Raw genomic sequence first — 21,094 nt, 5'->3', positions numbered from 1 at the left:
CACAGTGGTGCCTGAGGTGTCTCCACTGCAGTACTCTGGCATCCACAAAAGCTAAAAGAGCTTCTTTGCATTTCCCCCTCAGGTCTTCCAAACAGGACATAATTGCTTCAGTAGAGCAGTTTCCCCCTGAATTCTGCAAAGTGGATTCTGGGCAGTGGTTTGGCTTTGCTGTTCCTTTTTATCCCCAGAGCGCTTGACTGAGAGAAGGAAATGAATAGGCTGCTTGTCACAATACCACCAGGGTCTCCACTGTGCCTTGGGCTGCTGCTGAGATATGAGAATGGAAAGGGGCCAGTGGAGGCCAGAAGCCTCTGAGAGGACAGGCCCCTCCTCCCCCACCGCTAGGTATGGCTTTTCCTCTGCTGGCTAAATCGTGCGCTTTCACTGTAGCTGCCTGCCAGAGTAGAATTCCGAAGGCCCAGTCACAGGGCGAGAATCACACACCGTCTCCACCCCCCACTCCCCAGTCTTCCCTAAAGCAACACATCTCTAAGCTCCTGAACTTGACTCTCAATAGTGAAAAAAAAAAGTGCTCCCCACTGTACACTCTACACCCCTTTAGACCTTTTTTAATTAAATCAGCCAGAAAGATATTTCCAGATGGAAGACTCCTCTTCATGTTATGTAGGTTTAAAGGGGAAAAGAATGAGACAGTAGGAAATCAAAGCACTTGTCTCATGGGGTCCTGAGAATGTTTAGCCTAGAGAAAATAAGACATAAGGAAGAGAAAAAATAGATGTTGTGTCTTCAAATATTTGAAGACTGTTGGACGGGTAGTAGAGGTTTTATATGGTCCCAAGGAATTACACACAGTCTTATAGGGCCTGGGATGTCAGATTGTTGAATTCTAATATTATTTGGTGAAATACAGGATGCCACTCAAGGGTTTTGGGCAAAGAGTACATTTAAAAGATTATTCTGGTAGCTGTGTGTGTGTATGAAAAATCTCTATGGGGGAAGATGGATGGCAGGCAGGGAAACCAGAAGATCGTTGGCCAGAATGCAGGAGTCTGAACAGGGAGAGCCATGTTAATTACTGAGGACAGGAGCTGTGGAGATTAAGTAAAAAGAACTGCTAGGGCAAAGCATGCCCCGCCTCATGTGGGTAGAGAAGGAAAGAAGCAACAGTCCTGAGTGCTTTCTCCAGCGTGGGAAGATGTGACTGACCCAGAGGCAGACAACGTGAGGTGAGAAGCAGCCACAGAAGAGCTTAGCTTCAGGAGCACCTGAGGCGTCAGCCGGCCACCCAAGGAGAAGGCCATCCAGGAGAAGGCTTTCTCGGAGCCGGTCATGGAGTGTATGCTCCAGGGTTGAACTTCCGGGTGCATGTTTTGCGTGGGGAAATCTGAATCATGAATAAGGGGAACAGTGATGGCAGGTACAGGGCAGAAGCTACCATAGGGCAGGGCCTAAGGGGAAGCGATGAGGGGGAACACACATTACCAGGTGTCCTTCCTTTCTACTTTCTAGGCTCTGTGACCGTGGGGTGGTTTTTACTGGTACACATACTGGTGTATGTAGTCCTTATGCTGTTTGTGGCTTCTACTGTTCTAGTCTAGGTGAACTCTACCTTGTGTGGCTGTTTTCTTTTATTTTGTTTCTATAGCAAATGGCATCCTCGAGAATAAATGTTGGTGAACTTTTCTGTAAAGTGCCAGACAGTAAATTACTTGGGTTACTTGGGGCTTACGGTGTCTGTCACACTGTACTGCTGTCTCTGTACCATGAAAATAGCCGTAGACAGCAAGTGAATGTGGCCATTTTCCAACAGAGTTTCACTCATGGATACTGAAATCTGATTCTCATGATTCTCAAGTACCTCAAAATGTTATTCTTTTGATCTGTTTTTTTCTCCCAGCCACCCAAAAGTGTTAAAACCTTGTCTTCATTTTAGTTTATGTGCTATACAAAATGTGGTATGCGGCAAGTTCTGGGTGGTCAGGGCAGCACAGTGAGACTGTGTCTGGGGATAGATGGTGGGCAAACCTAACTCTAAAAACACTGTCTGTTGATCCCTGCTTCAGAGTGTGGTAACCCAAAAAGAAAAGCGGGAGGAGCGGGGGGCAGACACAAAACTTACAATCCCAGCCCTTGGGAGGTAGAGGTGGGGAGATCATGAGTTCCAGGCCAGCCTGGACTATAATAAGGAGACTCTCAAGAGAAAAGCCAAACAGAAAAGGGATGAGAAGTGAATGTCGTTCCTTACCCACACCCCAGAATTCAAGCTGCGTCACCTATCAGGGCACATCTGTGTCTGCGTTTGCGTCTGTGCCTGTGTCTCTGTCTGTGTGTGCCTGTGTCTGTGTCCGTGTCTGTGTCTCTGTCTATGTGTCCGTGTCTGTGTCTCTGTCTGTGTGTGTCCATGTCTGTGTCTCTGTCAGTGTGTGCCTGTGTCTGTGTCTCTGTCTCTGTGTGTGCCTGTGTCTCTGTATGTGTCCGTGTCCATGTCTCTGTGTGTGTGCCTGTGCCTGTGTCTGTGTCTCTGTCTCTGTCCATGTGTGACTATGTCTGTGCCCATGTTTGTATCCGTGTCCATGTTCGCGTCTGTGTCCGGCTGTGTCTGTGTCTCTGGCCCTGTGTGCGTCTGCATCTCTTGTCTGTGTCTGCTTCTGTGTCTCTGGCTGTGTCTGTCTATGTCTCTATCTGTGTCTCTGTCTCTGTGTGTCCAAGATGGGCCTGTGGGTTTTGTTTGTTTGTTTGTTTGTTTGTTTTTCTTTTTCTTTTTTTGTATTGGTGGTTGGTTGGTTGGTTGGTTTTTGTTGTTGTTTTGTTTGGTTGTTTTTCGAGGCAGGGTTTCTCTGTGTAGCCTTGTCTGTCCTGGACTCACTTCAATCCGTCTGCCTCTGCCTCCCAAGTGTGCCACCATGCCCGGCTTGGGCCTGCGCTTTGTGAGAGCACTGTCTCTTCACATGCCTTTGCTTTTTCTGGCTGGTGATTCTTCATTTTCTTCTTTTTCTTGTTTCTTTAAAGTTAGCAAGAAAGGACTGTCAGCTCTCAGGTTTTTTTAAATGCATTCTCTCTATTCATGGGCCTTAGTATTTCTGACACTGTTTTTCTTCTTCCTCTGTTTTGCTAGATGAGTGTACTAATTTCTAGACATTTGGAATTCACTTTCCTCAGGAGGAGGAGCCCAAAGCAATTTTCATTGAGTGAAAGCTCAAGAAAGGCAATAGTTTGAAAGTACATTGAACACATCTCAAAATCATTTTGTTCAAATAACACCACACAGCTTGGTTTAGAAAAAGTCACTCTAAATTTATGCAAGTAAGTAGCTTTTACATTTGGCTGCCAGGTGTGTGCCAGAACACCTTCTGGAAGCTTGTACTTGCAACATCCACGTGGGTATTTTCTGTGGCTTTTTTCCTACCCTAAAGCTAATCGCTTTTGGAGTCTGGATGGGAGAATCAGATTTTTCTCTTTATTCATTAGCATAGAATAAAAGAAACCAAGACATGGAACCCTTTAGTGCCAGAAATGAAAAGGAAGAAAATAAATCTAAGTTCTGTTTGGTTCAAAGATAAAATTCCACATTTAAAATAAATCAGTAAAAGCAAAGTTGAGGTTCTCATAGAAACCAGCTTCCCCCTCCTTGCTGAGGCGCAGGGTGTTTGTTCTGGTGAGATGCTGTCTCCACAGCCTGTTACGTAAAAGCCAGCGCCTTGTAGGAACCTAACTGTCACTTGAAAGGCTATCGTGGTTCCACTTTGTGACCTTTTCTGCCTGCTAATACAAAGATGGGCTGTTGATTGATAATGGGAGGAGGAGAGACCCCAGGAAGGACATACCAGAGGGTTCCAGATGACCCCATGCCCAGTTGGTCTGCTCTACCACACCACCAGAGACAGCCTGCTGTGCTTTTTTTTTTTTAAACAGCTATGCTTTTGGGGTGCCACAGGAAGGCAAAGAAAGGATACAATAATCAGGAGAATTGGTTTTTTTTCCTCTTTAAAACTCATTGTTTTCTGATCTGGCTGTGCAATCGGTAGGATTATAAAAGGTTGTTTCAATGCGGGCTTGATTGTTATCTACTATGCCAGCGCCATCTGAAAAGCTTTTCTCTCTTTGGGGAGTGATTCTTCGATGTCTAAAGCTGGTTGTAAATCAGGCTTGGAGGAGCGGGTTCTGCATGCTGCCCAGCTAGACTGAGAATGAGAACTCCAGGGTCACACCTCCAAGCCCTTCCAGTCTCTTCCACTCACCATAACCAGTGATTGACATTACACACACGCTCACCTTGAAGTCCTGGAAATAAATGTCGCTGGGATGTCTCTTTAATTCCCCAAGTGTTAACTCTGATGCATACAAAGCTTCGTGTGGAGACTGAGGTAACAGGTCTGCTACGTTATTTCTACTAGGTTCTTTCCTCCTGGCATTCCTGTTGACCGTTACTGAGCTTCTGCCATATGCCGTGCACTAGGGGTCTGCTTCCCCGGCTGACAACAGAATGGGGTGTAGTAACAGACAAACAGCATCTATTACAACTTTTACCAGAGAAACCGAAAGGATGTTTAACCGCCTGCTTGCACCACCAGCTCTCTGTGGCCACCTTCCTTCTTATTCCCCTCTCTTTCTTCAGAGCTGGCTGGTTGCAGCCCCCACTGCAGTGTGGAGACTCAGCCTTATTCCTGTGCCCAATTAGCTCAGGCCCCAGTCTTTCAACAGATGCATCAAACATCACAAAGCCAGAACAGCCTAATAAAAGCTGTCCTTAAAGCTCTAAACTAAAAGCATTCATTTTTAGCTCCTGCCCAGTTCTGGCTCCCTTGACTACAATTACCTGAGATGTTTGATCCCCTTAATTAGGATCCTTTCTCTCTTCTTTTATCCCTTTATTCTGATCATTCAGAAAACTTAGCAGTGGCATGTTCCAAAGTTGGCCCATAGAGTTCTGGCTTCCCCTGAGGAAAAAGAGCAGAGCTTTAGAGAACAAGGGAGGGAATAAAGGATTTGAGGTGATGTAAAAATCCTTATTTTATTTCTGAACTTTTTAATATAAATCGAGGCCTAAAGCCACACAGAACTAACTATTACAGCCAGCTGGTCCCCGAGCTTACTTTCCACTCTGGGCCATCTTAGGAATGGACTAAGTGTGCTGCTGTCTCTTCTTCCTCGGTCTTTAACTGATCCATCGGCAGCGCATTGCTCTTACACCTGTCAGCAGACCTTGAAAAAAGCCATTGCTGCGTGAGTTGTCACAGTGCTGAGAACCAGCAGCTTGAACCGATGTGGTTTTTAAGGATAGCCATATTCCCATAGACTAGGCAGGTGGCCTCTGCCTTTTGTGTTAACGATTGAGGGGTTTGTTCTTAGCGCCTAGAAAGGGAATCACTTCGCTTCCCCACCCCGACACCCGGGTCTATATGCATACATGCTGTGCTCTCTGTGTGTAGTGGGCCTTTCTCACTCCTGTTTGTTGGTAGGAGAAAGGTAGCAAGGAAGGTACAGAAATGGAACTAATTGCACCTGGGGGTTAGACCTCTGCGGAGAGCCTGTGGATTATAAACTGAGTAGCTGCAGCATCGGGCAAAGGGATTGGAGTGCAGTCAGTGTGACAGGAAGCTTATTTTGGTGTTCTCTCTTGCCTTGCCCTGTCCTTGACAATTCCACCAGGGGGCTGTGCATATAAAAGAAAGGGAGCGGGTTCCACAGTTTCCCATCTGGAAAACTCAACAGCATTCCCCCCTGGGGTCTTAGAGACTAGAGGAGTATGACCTGCAGTCTGCTGTCCCTGTCCTAGCTGTCTGTCCCTGTGCCTGTACCCAAACCTGCTCTAACTGCTTACTAGGCATGTTGTTAGCAGATAAAGCCTTTTTTGTTGTCCTAGAAATCTCACTAGAACTGCTATTGTGTCTTGTGATTAGATCATAAAAACTGTGTAGAAATTTCAGGGGCCAGTAGCGCATAAATCAAAAATACTTAGAGTTGGATTATTAAGATCTGTCTTTAAATGTAGAAAATTAAGTCACAGTTGACTGGTGTGTGCTCCTTCAATTGTAAGCAAAGTGGGTGGCTGCGCACCTCTGAGCTTCAGGATCCAATAACAACGTTCTCACTGCCGTTGGGAAGCTTATTTATAACCTAGTGGTTATCTCCACACTGTTTTTCCGATATTTTGTCCAGATTCTCTTTCCCCTAATAATTATACCCCCTTCTTTCAAGCTAAGCATTTCCCCTCCTTTCTGGTGTTTACACCTTTCAAATATTTGCAGATTGTTATCGTGTCACCCTCTTAGTCACCGCTTAGCTGAGCTGTACAGATTTAGCACCTTTTATCTTCCTTTAAAGGCAGGCCTTCCCACCCTGCGTCACTTTCTCCTGCTCTCTTTAAGGGTGCTGCAGTTTCCTGCACCTCCCTGTGGCCACACTAGCTTCCAGTGCTGGTCATATGTAGGGACCATTTTCTGTTCCGTTGCCTTGCAAGCTAAATATCTCAGCTGTGTCTCAATGTCTCCGACAGCGCCAGTCATGGCTGATTATTTTATCTCTGGATTTAAACTGTGTTCCTAGATGTGGCACTTCAGAGACCAGTGGGGTACATAGGTTATATTGTGTGTCTCATCTTAGGGTGTTATGTAACCATGGGAAACCGAGATGTCTGTAGTTAAGGCTCTGTCAGCACCTCTTCTGGTATTCACATAAAACACCTCTGTCTTCCAAACAGTTCACTCTAGACCTTTATCAAGCCGAACCTGCTTTCTACCTCCAGAAACCTCTCACTCACCTAAGCGCTAACGCAGTCTAGTACATTATGGCCACTGTGCGGGAAGGGGATGGTTGCCAGCTAGAAAGCATGCCGTCTGCTACTATGTAAGGCACAATATAGAGTCCTCCACACGTATACTGTATTAGCAGCACTCCTGTTCTCTCAGCACTTGTGGAGAATCTACTTTTTGCTTGACATTGTATTGGGTACCTAGCGCAGAAAAAATATAAAATCTGAATATGATACGCTTCCCACCCTCAAAAGCAAATCGTATGTGGGTTTCCCTTTCACTTCCCCTGAAATCACTAGATTCCCATAACGCACAGTGACAGTGAGCACAGAGGGTGGGCATGCAGCAATGTCAGTGAGAGTCATTTTAAGGATCCTAAGTAGGATTAATCTCATGAATCCTAGAACCTGGGTGATACATATGAGGAAACCTCTGCTAATCCAGGTACCTCTCTGATTATTGCTTCCTTCCTGTGATTCCGCAGTAGGCTTACATCTTACACGTGGCGTATGCAGACCCAGTACCAGAAAGAGGGTCGTGCTGGCTCGCCTTCCATCCACCACCTTTGTTAGGACACAGCTTTCTTGCTGGCCTAACTACAGATTGACCTTCCCTGAAACTGGCATGTCCACATCTACCCATCCTTTTTGCTACCCCATTTCTGCTCCTACTTGCCTTCCCTGCTGTATTGTGGGGTGGGAGAAGACCACTGCGAGGCCTGGTAAGCCCCACTGTTGGCTCAGGCAAGCATTCCACCTGCACTCTGATAGATGAGCATGCATTTGACTGCCTAACAGACGCCAGTTGCCTCTCGGGTGGGAACAGTCTACATCCTCTGGAGAAGCCCATTTACCCTCCTCTAATGTGCCTCATGCAGCAGTAAACCAGCTACTTTCTGTTAACTAACTTAGGTGTTTGAGCACAGTCTTCCCCACGCTGATGCCTGGGCTAGATGGCATTAGTGAAACAGAAGGAGGAAGACAAGAGAACTGAGAGTTGTTTTGTTTGTTTGTTTTTGTTTGTTTGTTTTCAGTGTCTCGTGCACGTGGAAGGAGGCGCTGCTGCTCTCCTCCCTCTGGTGGGCGGGGCAGCAGTGAGAGCACACTGGACATGCTGTCAGCACCACTGGCTAACCTTTCAGATTGGTTTTGGTTTCCACTAGCTCTCTCTGCTTCTGCTAATGCTTGGCTTGTTTGCTGGACTCATGGTCATTGCAAAGCTGTCACTTCTAGGCAAAGCAAATTGGCCGTGTTTCCCCTCAGTTCCCACTAGGCCATGCAGGAAAGAACAGATACACTTTGAGTCCAGAAGCTTAATTATCACAAAATTCAACCTACATCCTGAAATTTTGAGAGTGGTACATAACCCTGACTTGACCATCAGTGGAGTCTCTCATATGGCCATTATATTGTCAGTAGCAAGAGTTTGTTCTTGTTCCAAAGCTGACTGATCAAAGTGGTTTGTTGTTGTTGTTGTTGTTGTTGTTGTTAATTGAGCCAGTTAGTCAGTGTCTATAAATGTATAATTTTTTAATAGATTGGTTACTCCACAATCCAGCCTTTTAACTTTCAAATGAAGCACTCTGTACTCCTAAACTTAGGCCTTGGGTGCTCAAAAGGACATACCAAATTGTAGGATTTTTATGGCCATTCTAGACCCTGTAGACCCTTCCTGTCAGTGACAGAGATGGTGTGCCCAGTGACATTGAACAGTTCCAGTGGCAATGTGGAAGCCAGAGTCACGATGTCCTGACATCCCTTCCTGACCCTCCAGACAAGCAAGTGATCTTTCATGTTGTGCTTTATCTTAAGTACTTTTGTCCAGCCACTCATATGCTTGAAAGCCCGTGAGAAGCATGAAAAACAGTGGGTTTTGCCTTTAGGCAAATGGGCCTTAAGGTCTGTACGAGCTGGAGGGACTGTGTGCGGCTCCCCAGCTTCTCAGCTGAGGTGGCAGAAGTCGCACATCACCACATCACCGCACCAGCACACCATAGAGAAGGAGAATGATAGGAATTTTTTTCCAGGTTGGAATAGTTTTGCTTCTTGAGTAGTTTGCCACGGTTACTGGTAAGCCCAGTTCCTGGACCTGCGACATTGGAGGCACAGCTGAGTCCATACCTCCTTATCAGCAGGCAGTACCACTCCAGCTTGTTATCAGAGAAGGCAGCATTTAGTGGTGCTGTCCAGAGCTGCAGAGAGCGTCTAGGACTCGCTCTCCCTGTCTCTAGTCTGAGGCACTCCGTAGCTTGGAACTCTCTCTTTTCTGCCTGTCACTAGGCCCAGACCGACAGCTGCAGCCTTCCTGAAAAGCAACCTTTCTTGCTGTCTGTTTTGTTTCTCTTTTTTATTGGTGGAAAAGAGGCTCAGTTGGGATAGTGGCCCAGCAGCACAACAGACCTTTGAGGCAAGGTGCAGTGCACTCTGGGCCACCTTGCTCCATGGACGGACCCTCTACAGAAGGGGACACAAGGCCCATGCTGCACCATGTGCTCACCTGGATTACAGCCGCAGCTAGCCATGTCCTTCCTGACTCTTGCAGGTTGGAATCAGCACAATGCCCTGTTCCCCACCAGATGAATACTCTTTGCTTCTTGATCCTTTTGGACACAAAAGCAAGTCTGGAGCCTCATAAACCTCTGGGTTTGGGTACTCCAAGGCTGTGAGGCCACCTTCCAGCCGTGTGTTTACATCTCACGTTCAGTTGTTGTGCAGCTGTGTGTTGCCACCCACTCAGGTCTTCACTACAGTGGCCAAGGCTGTCTGGGCTATTGTCGTCAATGAACTACAGCATAATAGACTATCATGTAAAGCATCTAGCCAAGACTAGCCATTTGTGGAGATTTGTAAGTATATATACTTATGTACACGTGTGGGGATTTAGTTATATGTAAGTATATATACTTATGTACACGTGTGGGGATTTAGTTATATGTAAGTATATATACTTATGTACACGTGTGGGGATTTAGTTATATGTAAGTATATATACTTATGTACACGTGTGGGGATTTAGTTATATGTAAGTATATATATTTATGTACACGTGTGGGACTGCTGACATGGCTCAGTGGGTAACAGTGCTTGCCACCAGGCCTGACAACTTGCACTGAGAGAGCCAGTTCCTCCAGGTTGTCCTCTGACCTCCATGTTGATTTATCTGTGTATGCCCCAGCATGAGCATAGAAAAAAGTATAAGCAGAAGTCTCTCCTATTACCAGGTAGGTCCAGGGGTTGAGCTCAGCTTGTCAGGCTTGGCAGCAAGCGTGTCTCCTCTCTGAACCATCCCTCAGGCCTACAGTAGCCTTTACCTGCAGCTGTCACTGTCTTGCTCTCGTAGCTCTGCCCGCCTGCGGACTTGTTTCACAGGCCCAAAAAGGCTCTTCTGATGCAGGTCTCCTAGGTCTTCTTACCTGCCTAGGCCCACGGAGCTGTCACATTTCCTCGACGCTATCATCTGGTGGTCCGGATCCCCTAGGGTGTACCCAGGGTCCTGTCAGCTGGACCTATTTCTTGCTATTTCAGAATACAAAGAAAGTGACATGGGCTAAAGCTGGAACTTTTCTGTTGAGACTCTGAGACCTGGGGTAACCTAGGGGGAAAAATCCTTCCCACCCCTCAGATCTTTTTACCTTGCTGGTTCTAGTCCCTGGTATGTAGCAGTGCCGCCGCCCCCCCCCCCCCCAGCACCCCAGTTCTGCTGTGAGGCTCAGGAACAGACCAAACACTTGTTTTTGCACTATTCTTGTCTCTGCAGCAATGCTTTATCTATGGGTATGTGGCAAAATAGTTCAACAGAATCGTTTATTTTTCTCCCTGGCAATTCTCCTCTTGCTTAGTTTGCAGATCTAAAATGAAAAGTGTTTTTGGCTATTGATGTTGTGAAAAGCACGGGCTATCTTTCATCACATTTCGCTGTAGCCCATCTCTTCCTTCAGGGTTACTCTCAGGTTCTTGGTCCCTGAGTTCTTGCTGTCTTAGAACATGGAGTTCTACACCTGTGGTAGGCACTGACGTCTGGGGAAAGCAGCCCTGTTGTCCTTCCAGCCACAGGACTTGCACAGAGCCTTCAGCTACTCCATCTCTGTGAGGGTGAGAGAATGTTGGTTGCTGCCAGCCGAAGCTGCCCACTGCTGCAGTGGGCTCTCTCGCTGCTGTGCCCGACCACCACCACCACCACTACCTAGAACTACACTTTGCATAGTCTGTTCCTCTGGAGGCCGAGAGGCTCAGAGAGAAAGCTGTGTTCTGCAGCTGCTGAGAACCAAGCATGAGCCTGTTGTTTTTCTTCTGGGCTTCTGTATCTTGAATCTACCTGGAAGTGTGAATGGCCACCCAGCTTTACTCATAAGCACGTAGACCTTCTCTTCTGCTGGTGATGGGAACCAGCGACCAGCAGAGGTCAGACCCTAAGACACAGTTTCACCACTTTTCTTTTCAGGAATTGTCAGCACTTTATGCTCTTGTCTGTCCCTCCTTCATAATTACAGTTGCAATCTGAATCACTTTGAAATATTTATATCTTACCCAGACATCAAAACGCAGCATACTTTATGGTCTATCACATATGACCACTATTACTAATAAATATATCTTCAAAATGAGTGCTTGAATCAAAGAAAGAACAAGCAGTCTAGGTTGGTCAGTGGATGTGTATTTTGTACAAAGTACCATCATTGGAAACAAACAAGGATACAGGATAGGTTTCTGTGCTCATGAGTCTTATAGGCTTACTATGGGAATCAAAGAAATTTTTGAGATTTTAAACACTGAGAATTGCTGAGAATGATAATGCTAGTGATAAAGATGGTGGTCATCACTGCGTAGCCAGCATTGTTCTACTGTCTTATGCGCATGATCTCTCCTGGGCTAATACAGCACCTTTAAGAAGTAGATATATTATGTCTCTTCTACAAACAAGGAATTGAGCCTTTCTTCAGTAATTCAGCCAAGGCCATGAAGATAATAAATGGTAGAATAGGGTGTGAAGCCATTGTCTCTGGCTCTAGACACCTATTATTTTATCAGTGTTCTGTTTTCTCCTGCCTCTTATTCTGAATGAAAGCTGATGGTTCTGATATACAAAGCACAGCCTAAGGACAGAGGGGGTGTTTATTTGAAAAGGAAACTGACACTGAATTAACACTTTGGATTCTGGCATAAAGTCAAATAACACAGGGAAATGCCTGGGAGCCAGCTGCAGTTGTTCTCCAGCGACAGTGGCTGGGCTGCTGGTGTAATTTAGGTGAGGAAAGCCAGTTATACAAGCAGTGAGGCTAAGGGTCTGAGCGGGTCAAGGGGAGCATAGTGGGGATGCCCCCCCCCCAGGTTGGGAGTGTGGGGTGGGAAGTGTCTCTGCACACTTTGTCACACATTTTCCTTTTTTCCTGATACAGGCATTGAATGTCCCAGAGGACCACGAAACCTCCCAGGCTTGGTGCAGGAAGGAGAGCCATTCAGTGAGGAAGCCACTCTTTTCACCAAGGAACTAGTGCTGCAGCGAGAGGTAGGGTGGTTTCCGGTAGCTTCTTGTGTGGGAGGGGCATACAGCCCTACTCCCCGGATCTTAGAGTCTCCTGCTATGTCAGAGAGAAGTCTGTTGTTGCCTCTTCTGTGCCCAGCCTTGCCATCCATGAGCCATTCCTATGTCTCCTTGAGCCCTGCATCATTGGTCAGCCACCCCCAAATTGTTCCCACTCACTGGTTACCTGGCACATGAGGCCAGCCCGGCCAGGATCCTGATGCAGAGAGCTTAAGCTCTGCAGTCCTCCTCCTTGGCAAATTAGCCTGAGCTGCCTGCCTCCAGCTGGATTTAGAAGCTTGACTAACCCTGTCAGGGGCCAATTTTCTTTGAACATTTATTTGTATCTTTGAGTAATTGCATTTTCTGTAGCGGGTTTTCTGACTTAATTTAATTGTATTTCTGTATCTGCCTGTTGGGCTGACTCTTGCAGGCAGGAGTTAGACGCTCTGCTGCCATGGTGCCTTTCTACCTGCTTATTTTACTCAAGCCTTCGTCAACAGATATATCTTCCTTCTAGGAGTGGGTCAGCCATTCGTCCTGCTAGATGAGCTTAAGGAAATAACAGTGGGAAGTGTGTGCCTCACTCAGACTTAGGATTGGGGACCTGCCTTGGTCCCTCCTTCCTCCTTAGTCAAAGTATCAGGTCTCTCCAGTTATAGAGTGTACACAGAGCTGCAGGTTTGTGCGTCTGGAGGCTTTCTCTCCTGCTCACTCCGATCCTTGAGAGCAGATGTGTGGGCTTCAAGATGTTCAGTGTTGGGACAAACCTGGGTAGAAACTTGAGCATCTCATTTCCTCTGAACCATCATCCATTACATTAATATTGGGGGCTATAAAAGAACAAGTCAGCCCTAAAGGTTTATGTTGGGCTACCCAGGCTCTGCAAGGTCCACCTTCCCCTTTTTTTTTAACTCAACAGTATTCTTCATACCCATCATACCCATGACTGCCACTTTGGGATTTCCCAAACATTTTGCCTTCTTGTTTTAGTAAAAGAAGTTAATTTGTCCAAACAAATCCTGACTCCTCTATTCAAGTGATACTTGTTCCACTTCCCAAACATCAACTACAGCTACCTGGGTAATGCTACCTGGGTAATGCTACCTGGGTAATGCTACCTGGGTAATGCTACTTGTGCACATCCACTGGCTGGGGTGTGCGGCACTTAGTCATCTCATTAACCTTGCACTGCTCTCTGCCCTCACTGTTAAGTTGCACTTACCCTGAAAAGCAGCCGCCCATGGTAGTGACACACATCTTACCCCTACACATATACACATCCTGTAGACACACAATAAAGCCTGAATTTTCATCATTTAAGGATAGCAGTGTCCATCCACCCCCACCCTCCACTACTCTTTGAATCCACACACTCTATTGTCTAGCGACACCTGAAGATGAGGTGGACCGAGCAAATGTTGTAGACTCTGTGATTGTGTGGACCTTTCAGGATTGTGCTGCAAAGGAGCTGGGAAAGCGGGTGAGCCCATTGTAGTTTGTGGCCTGAAGGCATCACAGAGGAAGTAGCAGCAGTTACTTTTCTTTCTCTTTTCTTTTCTGGCTTGTTTTGAGACAAAGTCTCACTGTGTACCTCTGGCTGTCCTGGAATTCACTGTGTAGAGCAGGCTGGCCTCGAAAGAGGCCTCCCAAGTACTGGGAGTAAAGGCGCATGCCACTAACCTGACACAGCCGCAAGTTCTTGCTGGTTTCTTGTGCTTAGATAGGGGAGGGAACCCTGAGACACTTGTGACAAGTTGGACTGTCTACATCACATGTCTCCCCTGCCTCCTTTTCCTTCTGACTAACATCTAGATCAGTGGTTCTCACCCTTCCCAGTGCTGCGACCCCTTAACACAGTTCCGCATGCTGTGGTGATTCCCAACCATAAAATTATGTTCACTGCTATTTCATAACTGTAATTTTACTACTGTTAAGAATCATAATGTAAAATCACAGCGTAAAGCCGAGTGTGGTAGCACATGCCTTTAATCCCAAGCACTCGGGAGGCAGAGGCAGGTGGATCTCTGTGAGTTTGAGGCCAGCCTGGTCTACAAAACGAGTCCAGGACAGCCAGGGATACACAGAGAAACCCTGTCTTGGGGAAAAAAAGAAAAAATAATAGAATCATAATATAAATATCTGTGTTTTCCAATGGTCTCAGATGACCTCAGTGAAAGGGACATTCAACCCTCAAAGGGGTTACAACCCACAGGTTGAGAACTGCTGACTTAAAAGTGACTTTCTTTTTCCTTTTCAAATCTTGTTTCCCTGGTACTTTTCTTCCTGGCCATGTTTCTGCCCCACCCCCACCCTACCCCCCACAGTGACAGCTGAAAGTAATGGCCAAGTGTTCTTTCACCCCCTCCTGGTCATTGTGCCCTTTATCTGTATGTTTTTAATACTTACTGGTGAGGAAGGGTGGCACTTTTCTTCACTTTCATTGATACTGCGGCCACATGAGTTTGCAGAGCCTTAGTCTAATCCAAAGTTGATATTTATCTTTCTTGATTGTAGTGGCCCAATCTTCCATAGCCCTTTGTTTAGGGCCTGTCCATTATGAACATTCTGCATAGTCTTGGTAGTTGATATGGTGACTTGGTCAAGCTGTTTTGAAAGGTCATTATTCGGAGGAAATGGGATGTGGCCTAAACTGAAAATAATTTAAGCTGCTGACTAAAGGAACCAGCTGCAGGCAACGCTCCTGGGCATCCCTTTCACAGATAGAGGAAAACCGTTTTCTGAATGGCGAGAGTTGAGGGAGGTTTTCATTTAGCAAGAGTGTTGCTTGTTTACTATCCCTGTGTAGTGGCTTCAGCTACTCCAGAGGACACCTTACAGAATGACGGTCTTGTCTTCCGCTCCTCCACAGACATGGAGGCAGGTGCCCTGCCTGTTAAGAAAAGGACTGTGAGGCCCCAGAGTGCGTGAGAAAGTCATATCCCACTCTCCACTCAAGTGTGGAGAATATTCTGCCCATTGGCTAGATCTGGGAAGGGGTTTAAAGTTTACCGCCTCTATTGTCCTTGCCTGGTGCCTTAGTTTGAGCGGGACCCCTGGGCCCAAATCTGCCTATCATAATGTTTGAGGAATGGGAGGATACAAGGGATGGGATAAACATTGAGATGTAACAAGAATAAATTAATAAAAAAAATAATAATTTCATTATTTAAAAAAAAGAAAAAGAAGAAAAAGAAAAGGACTGTGTGGCTTCCTGGGAGCCAAGGGCAGCGTCGTGCGGCCCTCAGGAGCCGCGCTGCTGCCGCAGGGGTTGCACTGAGCTTTGGTGCTGTGCTTATGTCTCTCCCTTTGATAATCAAGCATAACTGGGTATTTTGAAGATCCAACTGTCCTTGCCTCTGCCTCATCTCTCCTTTTAAGTTTTTAAACCTTTGTTCACATTATCTCATTTGGGCCTGGGATTTCTCTACCTTGGCCCACTTTCCCCCGGATACTATAAATCTGCATTAGTAAGGGAAAAGAAACACAGTTCACATTTCAGAGTTTTTCCTGGATTCCCCATAGGAGGAAGCACAGCATGACCCGAGAAGGATCTAGAATGAGAGAAAAAGCATCATGGTCACTGTCACTAGGCAGTCAAGGAAGGGATGGGCAGCTGGCTGCCAGGTGCTAACACTGAAAAACACTGCCCTGTTTGCTAAGTCTGTTTTCCTGGGCTTGGGTGAGCAGAGCGCAGATGCACTTCTGTTTCCCCTCCCCTTTCAGTGAATAAAAAAACTGCTTTCCTTTCCACCTCATCCCTGTGTAGAACCCACAGGGGCAGACAAGGCTTTCCTCAGCATCTCACGTGGCCTTGCACACCCTGAGCGCTGTCTCTGTGCCTCCCGTACAATAGAACCACTGACGTGTGCAGCCGCCATTCGCTCCCTTTCCCCACATGGCTCTCCTGTCCTTTTCACTGCACCACTTCCTTTCCTGTCTTCTACCTGGTGCTTCCCCTTTAGCCACCAGTCCCTCTGGCTTGGTTTTCTTGGATCTAGGAATCCTGGTCCTGGGCGATGGTCCGGCATGCAAGTGCTGTTGCCAGCCCCAAGACAGATTATCTATCACCTGGTGCTCTGAGCTTCAGCTCACAGCAGCCCAGGGCTTCTCTGAGGATTTAAATTTAGTCAAAGGAAATCCAAAGCCCTCAACATCTCTTCCCAGCCTGACCAAAATACACACGCTCGGGCCCTGCAAATCTGGCCCTCTGCCAGTTTTTTGCAAATAAAGTTTTGTTGAAACGTCTCCATGCTGAATCTTTGTGTGTTGTCTGTGACTGCTTTTATACCAGAAGTCAGTGTAATGGAGTCAAGTAATGGTGTCAGAAGTCATGTGGGCTGCAGACAAGTTTGCTTACAGTCCCTGTAGTATAGACTATGCTAAATTGGGTTAAATGGCTCATATAGCCACGTGGAGCTTCAAGAAGTCTCTGACCTTGAGGCACTGGGCTACTTGTGAGCCATGCAACATAAAATTGTTGTTTTAGGTGAGCTGTGAGCTCTGTTCTCTGCGTCTCACTGGCTGGCTTGTGCTTCCTGACGTAGCTCATCCTCCCCTCCCACCCCCACCATACAGCTGCCTTTTTAAAGCAGCTCCCTGCGACACTGCCAAGAACAGGAAGATCTGGTGTAATTTCCCAGACAGGGAATTGCACTTGTTGCTAGTGTCTTCCCAGAAGTAGTGATGAGAGACAGCATTAGCTAATGGGTAGATAACCGGCTTAAAAGTGCAAACTCCCAGGGCTTCACACTCTGGTTATCATGTGGTCTTAAGAATATGATTTTCTTGCCGCCTTGCCTTGGTATTTCTGTCTAAAAGGTTGATCTAGCAATCTAACCATCCTTTTGAGGCCTTTGTCGTGAATGCAGGTCATTTGTGCTCTTTTGACACCCTCTTCCAGGAGGCCAGCTAGCCAGCATATACTCACCAGCATGCCAGCATGCCGATTGTTGCTGTTGTGGAGAAACCTGGACTTTCAAAGAAAGAGCTGTAAGATATTAATAAAAGCTCAGTGTCATGTCCTAACAAGATGTAGCCCAGGCCAATTTGATGATCCTCCTACCTTTACAGTTCAACTCTCTCCTAGTTCCAGGCTGTATTGGGTATAGCTCTGGAGGAAGAAGAGTCCACAGGGGCTTGTAATCATTGCCAGTGTGTTTTGAGGACCCCTTCATCCTCTCTAAGACCTCCAGATTGTTCTTTGATGATGTCTGGATAATGACACCGTCATGCTGGACAGCTCCAGCTGAACACTCAGGCTGCTGCCCTGACCTATTTCCCCTCCTTGCTGGCAGAAGGGAAGATCTACCCCTAGGGAACTCACTGCAGCTTCAGTAACCCCACAGCCCTAGTTTTCCTCTGACCCCCAAAGCAAAGACGAAAGCATTATAAGCAACTGTTACTGTTGGGGAAAAAATGCGTATGTGGGGGATGTAGCCCTACTCTGATAACAGTCAGTCTAAGGAGGACTACAGTATACATAGGAAAGAAAGCTCAGCATACAAAGACAAATGGGCCCATCTCCTTCATTAGGGTTCATGTTGTAGTGCCTCTTGTGTGAAAAGAGGGTTGAAGGTTGCTCTAACTCAGTGCCTCTTCTGCACCCTCTGGCTTAGCGCCCCAGTGCACCACCAGCACTGTGCAGCGTGCTCTCTCAGCCTCCTGTTCCATCTGTTCGTGTAGCCTACTCCCTGCCCAGGAGTTGTGGAGGAAGAGGGGTAGCACACAGTGGTGAGGATAGCTGGGTCCTGGGAAATCCAGGAGAGTGACTCCAGTGAGAGCTGATCTCCCACACTGATTGACAGGTCCACTAGGAACCCTCATGAGCCACTCATAATTACCTGCTAGGAAAATAAGCAGGCTGCTCAGCTGTGCTTCATTTTTTGTGCAGAAATTACTTCATTCTAGACTATCATAGCCACCATCCAGGAGAAAGGGAGATGCATGTGCACTCATTTCTAAGCAGCTCTCTTCCCCCAAAGTGCTTAAGAGCCTTTCGTTGGGAGGAGAGTAGGGTTTGCTAGCTCACCCTTGGCAGTTCAGCGCACACCGGTGATGGCTCCAAAGTTCACTGTTGTTTTCATAGAAAAGGATTCAGGGAAAAAACCTTAACTTTATAGCCATTTCTATGTGGGTTTTTTTTTTTTTTCAGTCTCTTTACACATTTTACAACAAATGTATGCAAAAAAAAACCAAAAATGCTGTCCCCATCTCGCAGTCCAGGAAACTCCGTTACACCTGTTCCTCTCATAGCTAGTGCTAAGACAGATACTAAAATAGAAATATCAAGTGCTTTGTTCCTCAAAAATATTGCTAATTTTCCTTTTATAAAGAGATCACTTTTATCTTACCCCCACCTCCAACTCCAGAGTGTCTCGCACTAAAGGATTTTCCCAAAGGTCAAATACTGACTGTTACTCTTCCATGAAACGTTCCATTCTGATTCTGCTCTTGGGCCTGAGCGATTCACTGCAGTCCTGCCTCCCTGGGTGTTTGCTCTTGTGTAGCTCTTCCACCTTTTGGCCATCTGACTCCTCGCTTCATGTGCTGTCTCTGCACCTTGCTGTCTACATGAGCACTTCCTTCCATTGGATACTGTTTGCCCATATTCCTGTCTATAGTCTTCTCTTAGGAGGCAAGTCTGACGCTGGATAGGCATCGATTTAAGAAGACATGGCTCTCCGGCTTTTGCATAAAGTGTTGTCTCTGATTTGCACATCTCCCTAGCCCCTTCTCTAGCCACGGGTCTCACCACTGGTTTCATGTCTGCACCTTATCAGAGCAGCCCTATAATGCTTGTAGTTCCCCATCTGTGTCAGTGTGGAAGAGGTGCTCTGGCTTTTATGAAATGAAGTGACTTACTCCTCCACAGGGTTAGGGCTTGGCAAGAAGACCTGCTCTGTTCTTACTTATGCTTCTCCAGGAAAGCCCTACACACAGTGGGTGAGGAAGGGGACAGTATTGGAATTCTGAGGCGGAATGTGTGGCCTCTATCCGAGAGACTTCCCCCAAGCTTGTGTGCTTACAGCGGAAGGTCCTCTCTGGGTTTCCCTGTCCTTCCAGGCATATGCTTACACAAAAGTCAACAGAGCTTCCAGTGGTCTAAAAGAAGCCACCAGTGTCCCTTCAGTTTTCTAGTACAGCTCCTCATCTCCCTCCCTTGTGTGTTTCTGTCCTCTGCTTTTGCTGTTAGCCCAAGGGATCATTTTAAAGTCTAGGCCCCACAACTTCCTGTTCCGAGATGAATTGTAAACACCATATGAATATCAAACTGTTATTTGGCCCTTCACTTTTGGGCTTCAAGCTCTTCTCAGATGCTTCTAAATCCCCTGGGAGACAAGACCTCAAACCCCACCCCAGCCTCTAGATGAAAATTGTATTATAAGAAGATGTCAAGAAGCCAGACATGGTGGTGCACACCTTCCGTTGGAGCATTGAGGAGAAAGAGGCAGGATGCTACATTACATAGTGAGCCCTTGTTTCAAGGGGGAGTATAGGATTATGGTAAAGGTTTAAGTGAGTGCTGCTGTCACAATGCTCATTTGCTTTCTCCTTCCCCTGCTGGCTCCCCCTGTCAGTTTTAACTCTTAGGACAGCTTCCAGTGGCCTTCCTTAGTGAGCTTAGCCTGCATGCTGGCTCCAGTAGAGACCCTTTCTGCAGAGCTGCTGTCTCGGCTCTGCTGTTCCTCTGTTCTACTGAGAACGTTCATAGCCAGTCAAGCATAGAATTACATCCATTCTTCTGAAATAGTTGCTGGGGCTAATTTGTCATTGGCTTGGCCAAGATCCTATTGCCTGTGTGTCACAGAGGCTGTCTAGTGTGGATTTGATAGGCCTTGGTGCCCTCCAGAAAATACTGCCCACATCTGTCTCTGCCAGTGCTGGAAGTGAGGATGGTACAGGCGTGGTGTAGAACAGAAGAGACGTGGCCTCTTTGGGACATGAAAAAGGGTCTCAGAGGCATGATTCTGTCCCTGGAAGGAAAGTCCTACTCAGCAGAAATGCCCTCCCGTTCCCTCAGGAACGGGTCTCCACTGTCTCTAACTCTTCTTTGAGAGACTTTTGTATTTTTCTCTGCCAGGTCAGCTTGTTTCTTGTACTGTTGTTCCATCAAAAATTAAGTAAGAAATATAGCGCTTGGACTTGACATTGTACTTTCCTTCCCCAAGTAGAAGCAGCAGCACCCTTGGCAATGCCAAGACGTTCCTGGCACCTTGCTCTCTTTTCATCTTTAGTCCTGACCCAGATCAGTCCCAGGGTGAAGACGGAAAGACTCAAACATGGCTTCTCCTTGCGTCTTTCCACGATGTTCATTTGCACATCATTTAAAGTGAGACCTCAAGCAAGCCTAGTGCACTTGCTGGCTCTGAGAGTGTTAGTGCAGACACAGGGTCCTGAAAACCTGTGTCACACAGAGACATACCAAGTGGAGCCCCTACCCCTCACCGGATTTGATACTGTCTGTTCTGACAGGACATGCTCTTTATGAGTGGTCCTTGTGGAAGACAGCTGCTGCCCGCCATGTTCATCTTCCTGGCCTACCAGGAGCTACATGGGCTCCCAGAACAAACGGAAAAGTTTGGCAGCTAAATGCTCCCAAAGTAAGGTTTGGGCCAAGGGAGCTGGGTACCATGTATTTTAACCGAGGTAGGGAGATGCTCGTGAACAGAGTTCCGGGACTCTCTTGCCCTGCAGTCATCGTGAATACCCACTGGTGGAGCTGCCAGGGCGAGGAGGGTGACCTCACACAGACCTGCCCCTCCCTGACTTGTGAGGAGAGCTCCATGCAGGACCCCAACACTTCAGCCACACCAGCCGCAGTCTGCCTGTTCCTTTGTCTTAAGCATTCCAAGCCACAC

General features: G+C 46.9%; 1 protein-coding gene across 1 annotated transcript in view; it reads left to right on the top strand.

The window, feature by feature from the left end:
• The window catches only part of Snd1 (staphylococcal nuclease and tudor domain containing 1), a 413,057-nt gene that overhangs the window by 306,320 nt on the left and 85,643 nt on the right, over positions 1–21,094 (top strand). Inside the window, exon 16 of the mRNA XM_051151835.1 lies at positions 12,109–12,218. Coding sequence (XP_051007792.1) covers positions 12,109–12,218 — 110 coding nt within the window. The remainder of the gene's footprint in view (positions 1–12,108; positions 12,219–21,094) is intronic.

The sequence above is a fragment of the Acomys russatus genome, chromosome 10, assembly GCF_903995435.1.
Source record: "Acomys russatus chromosome 10, mAcoRus1.1, whole genome shotgun sequence".
Taxonomy (NCBI): Eukaryota; Metazoa; Chordata; class Mammalia; order Rodentia; family Muridae; genus Acomys; species Acomys russatus.
The sequence above is the reverse complement of the archived record's forward strand: the minus strand, read 5'-3'. Positions and strand labels throughout refer to the sequence as shown.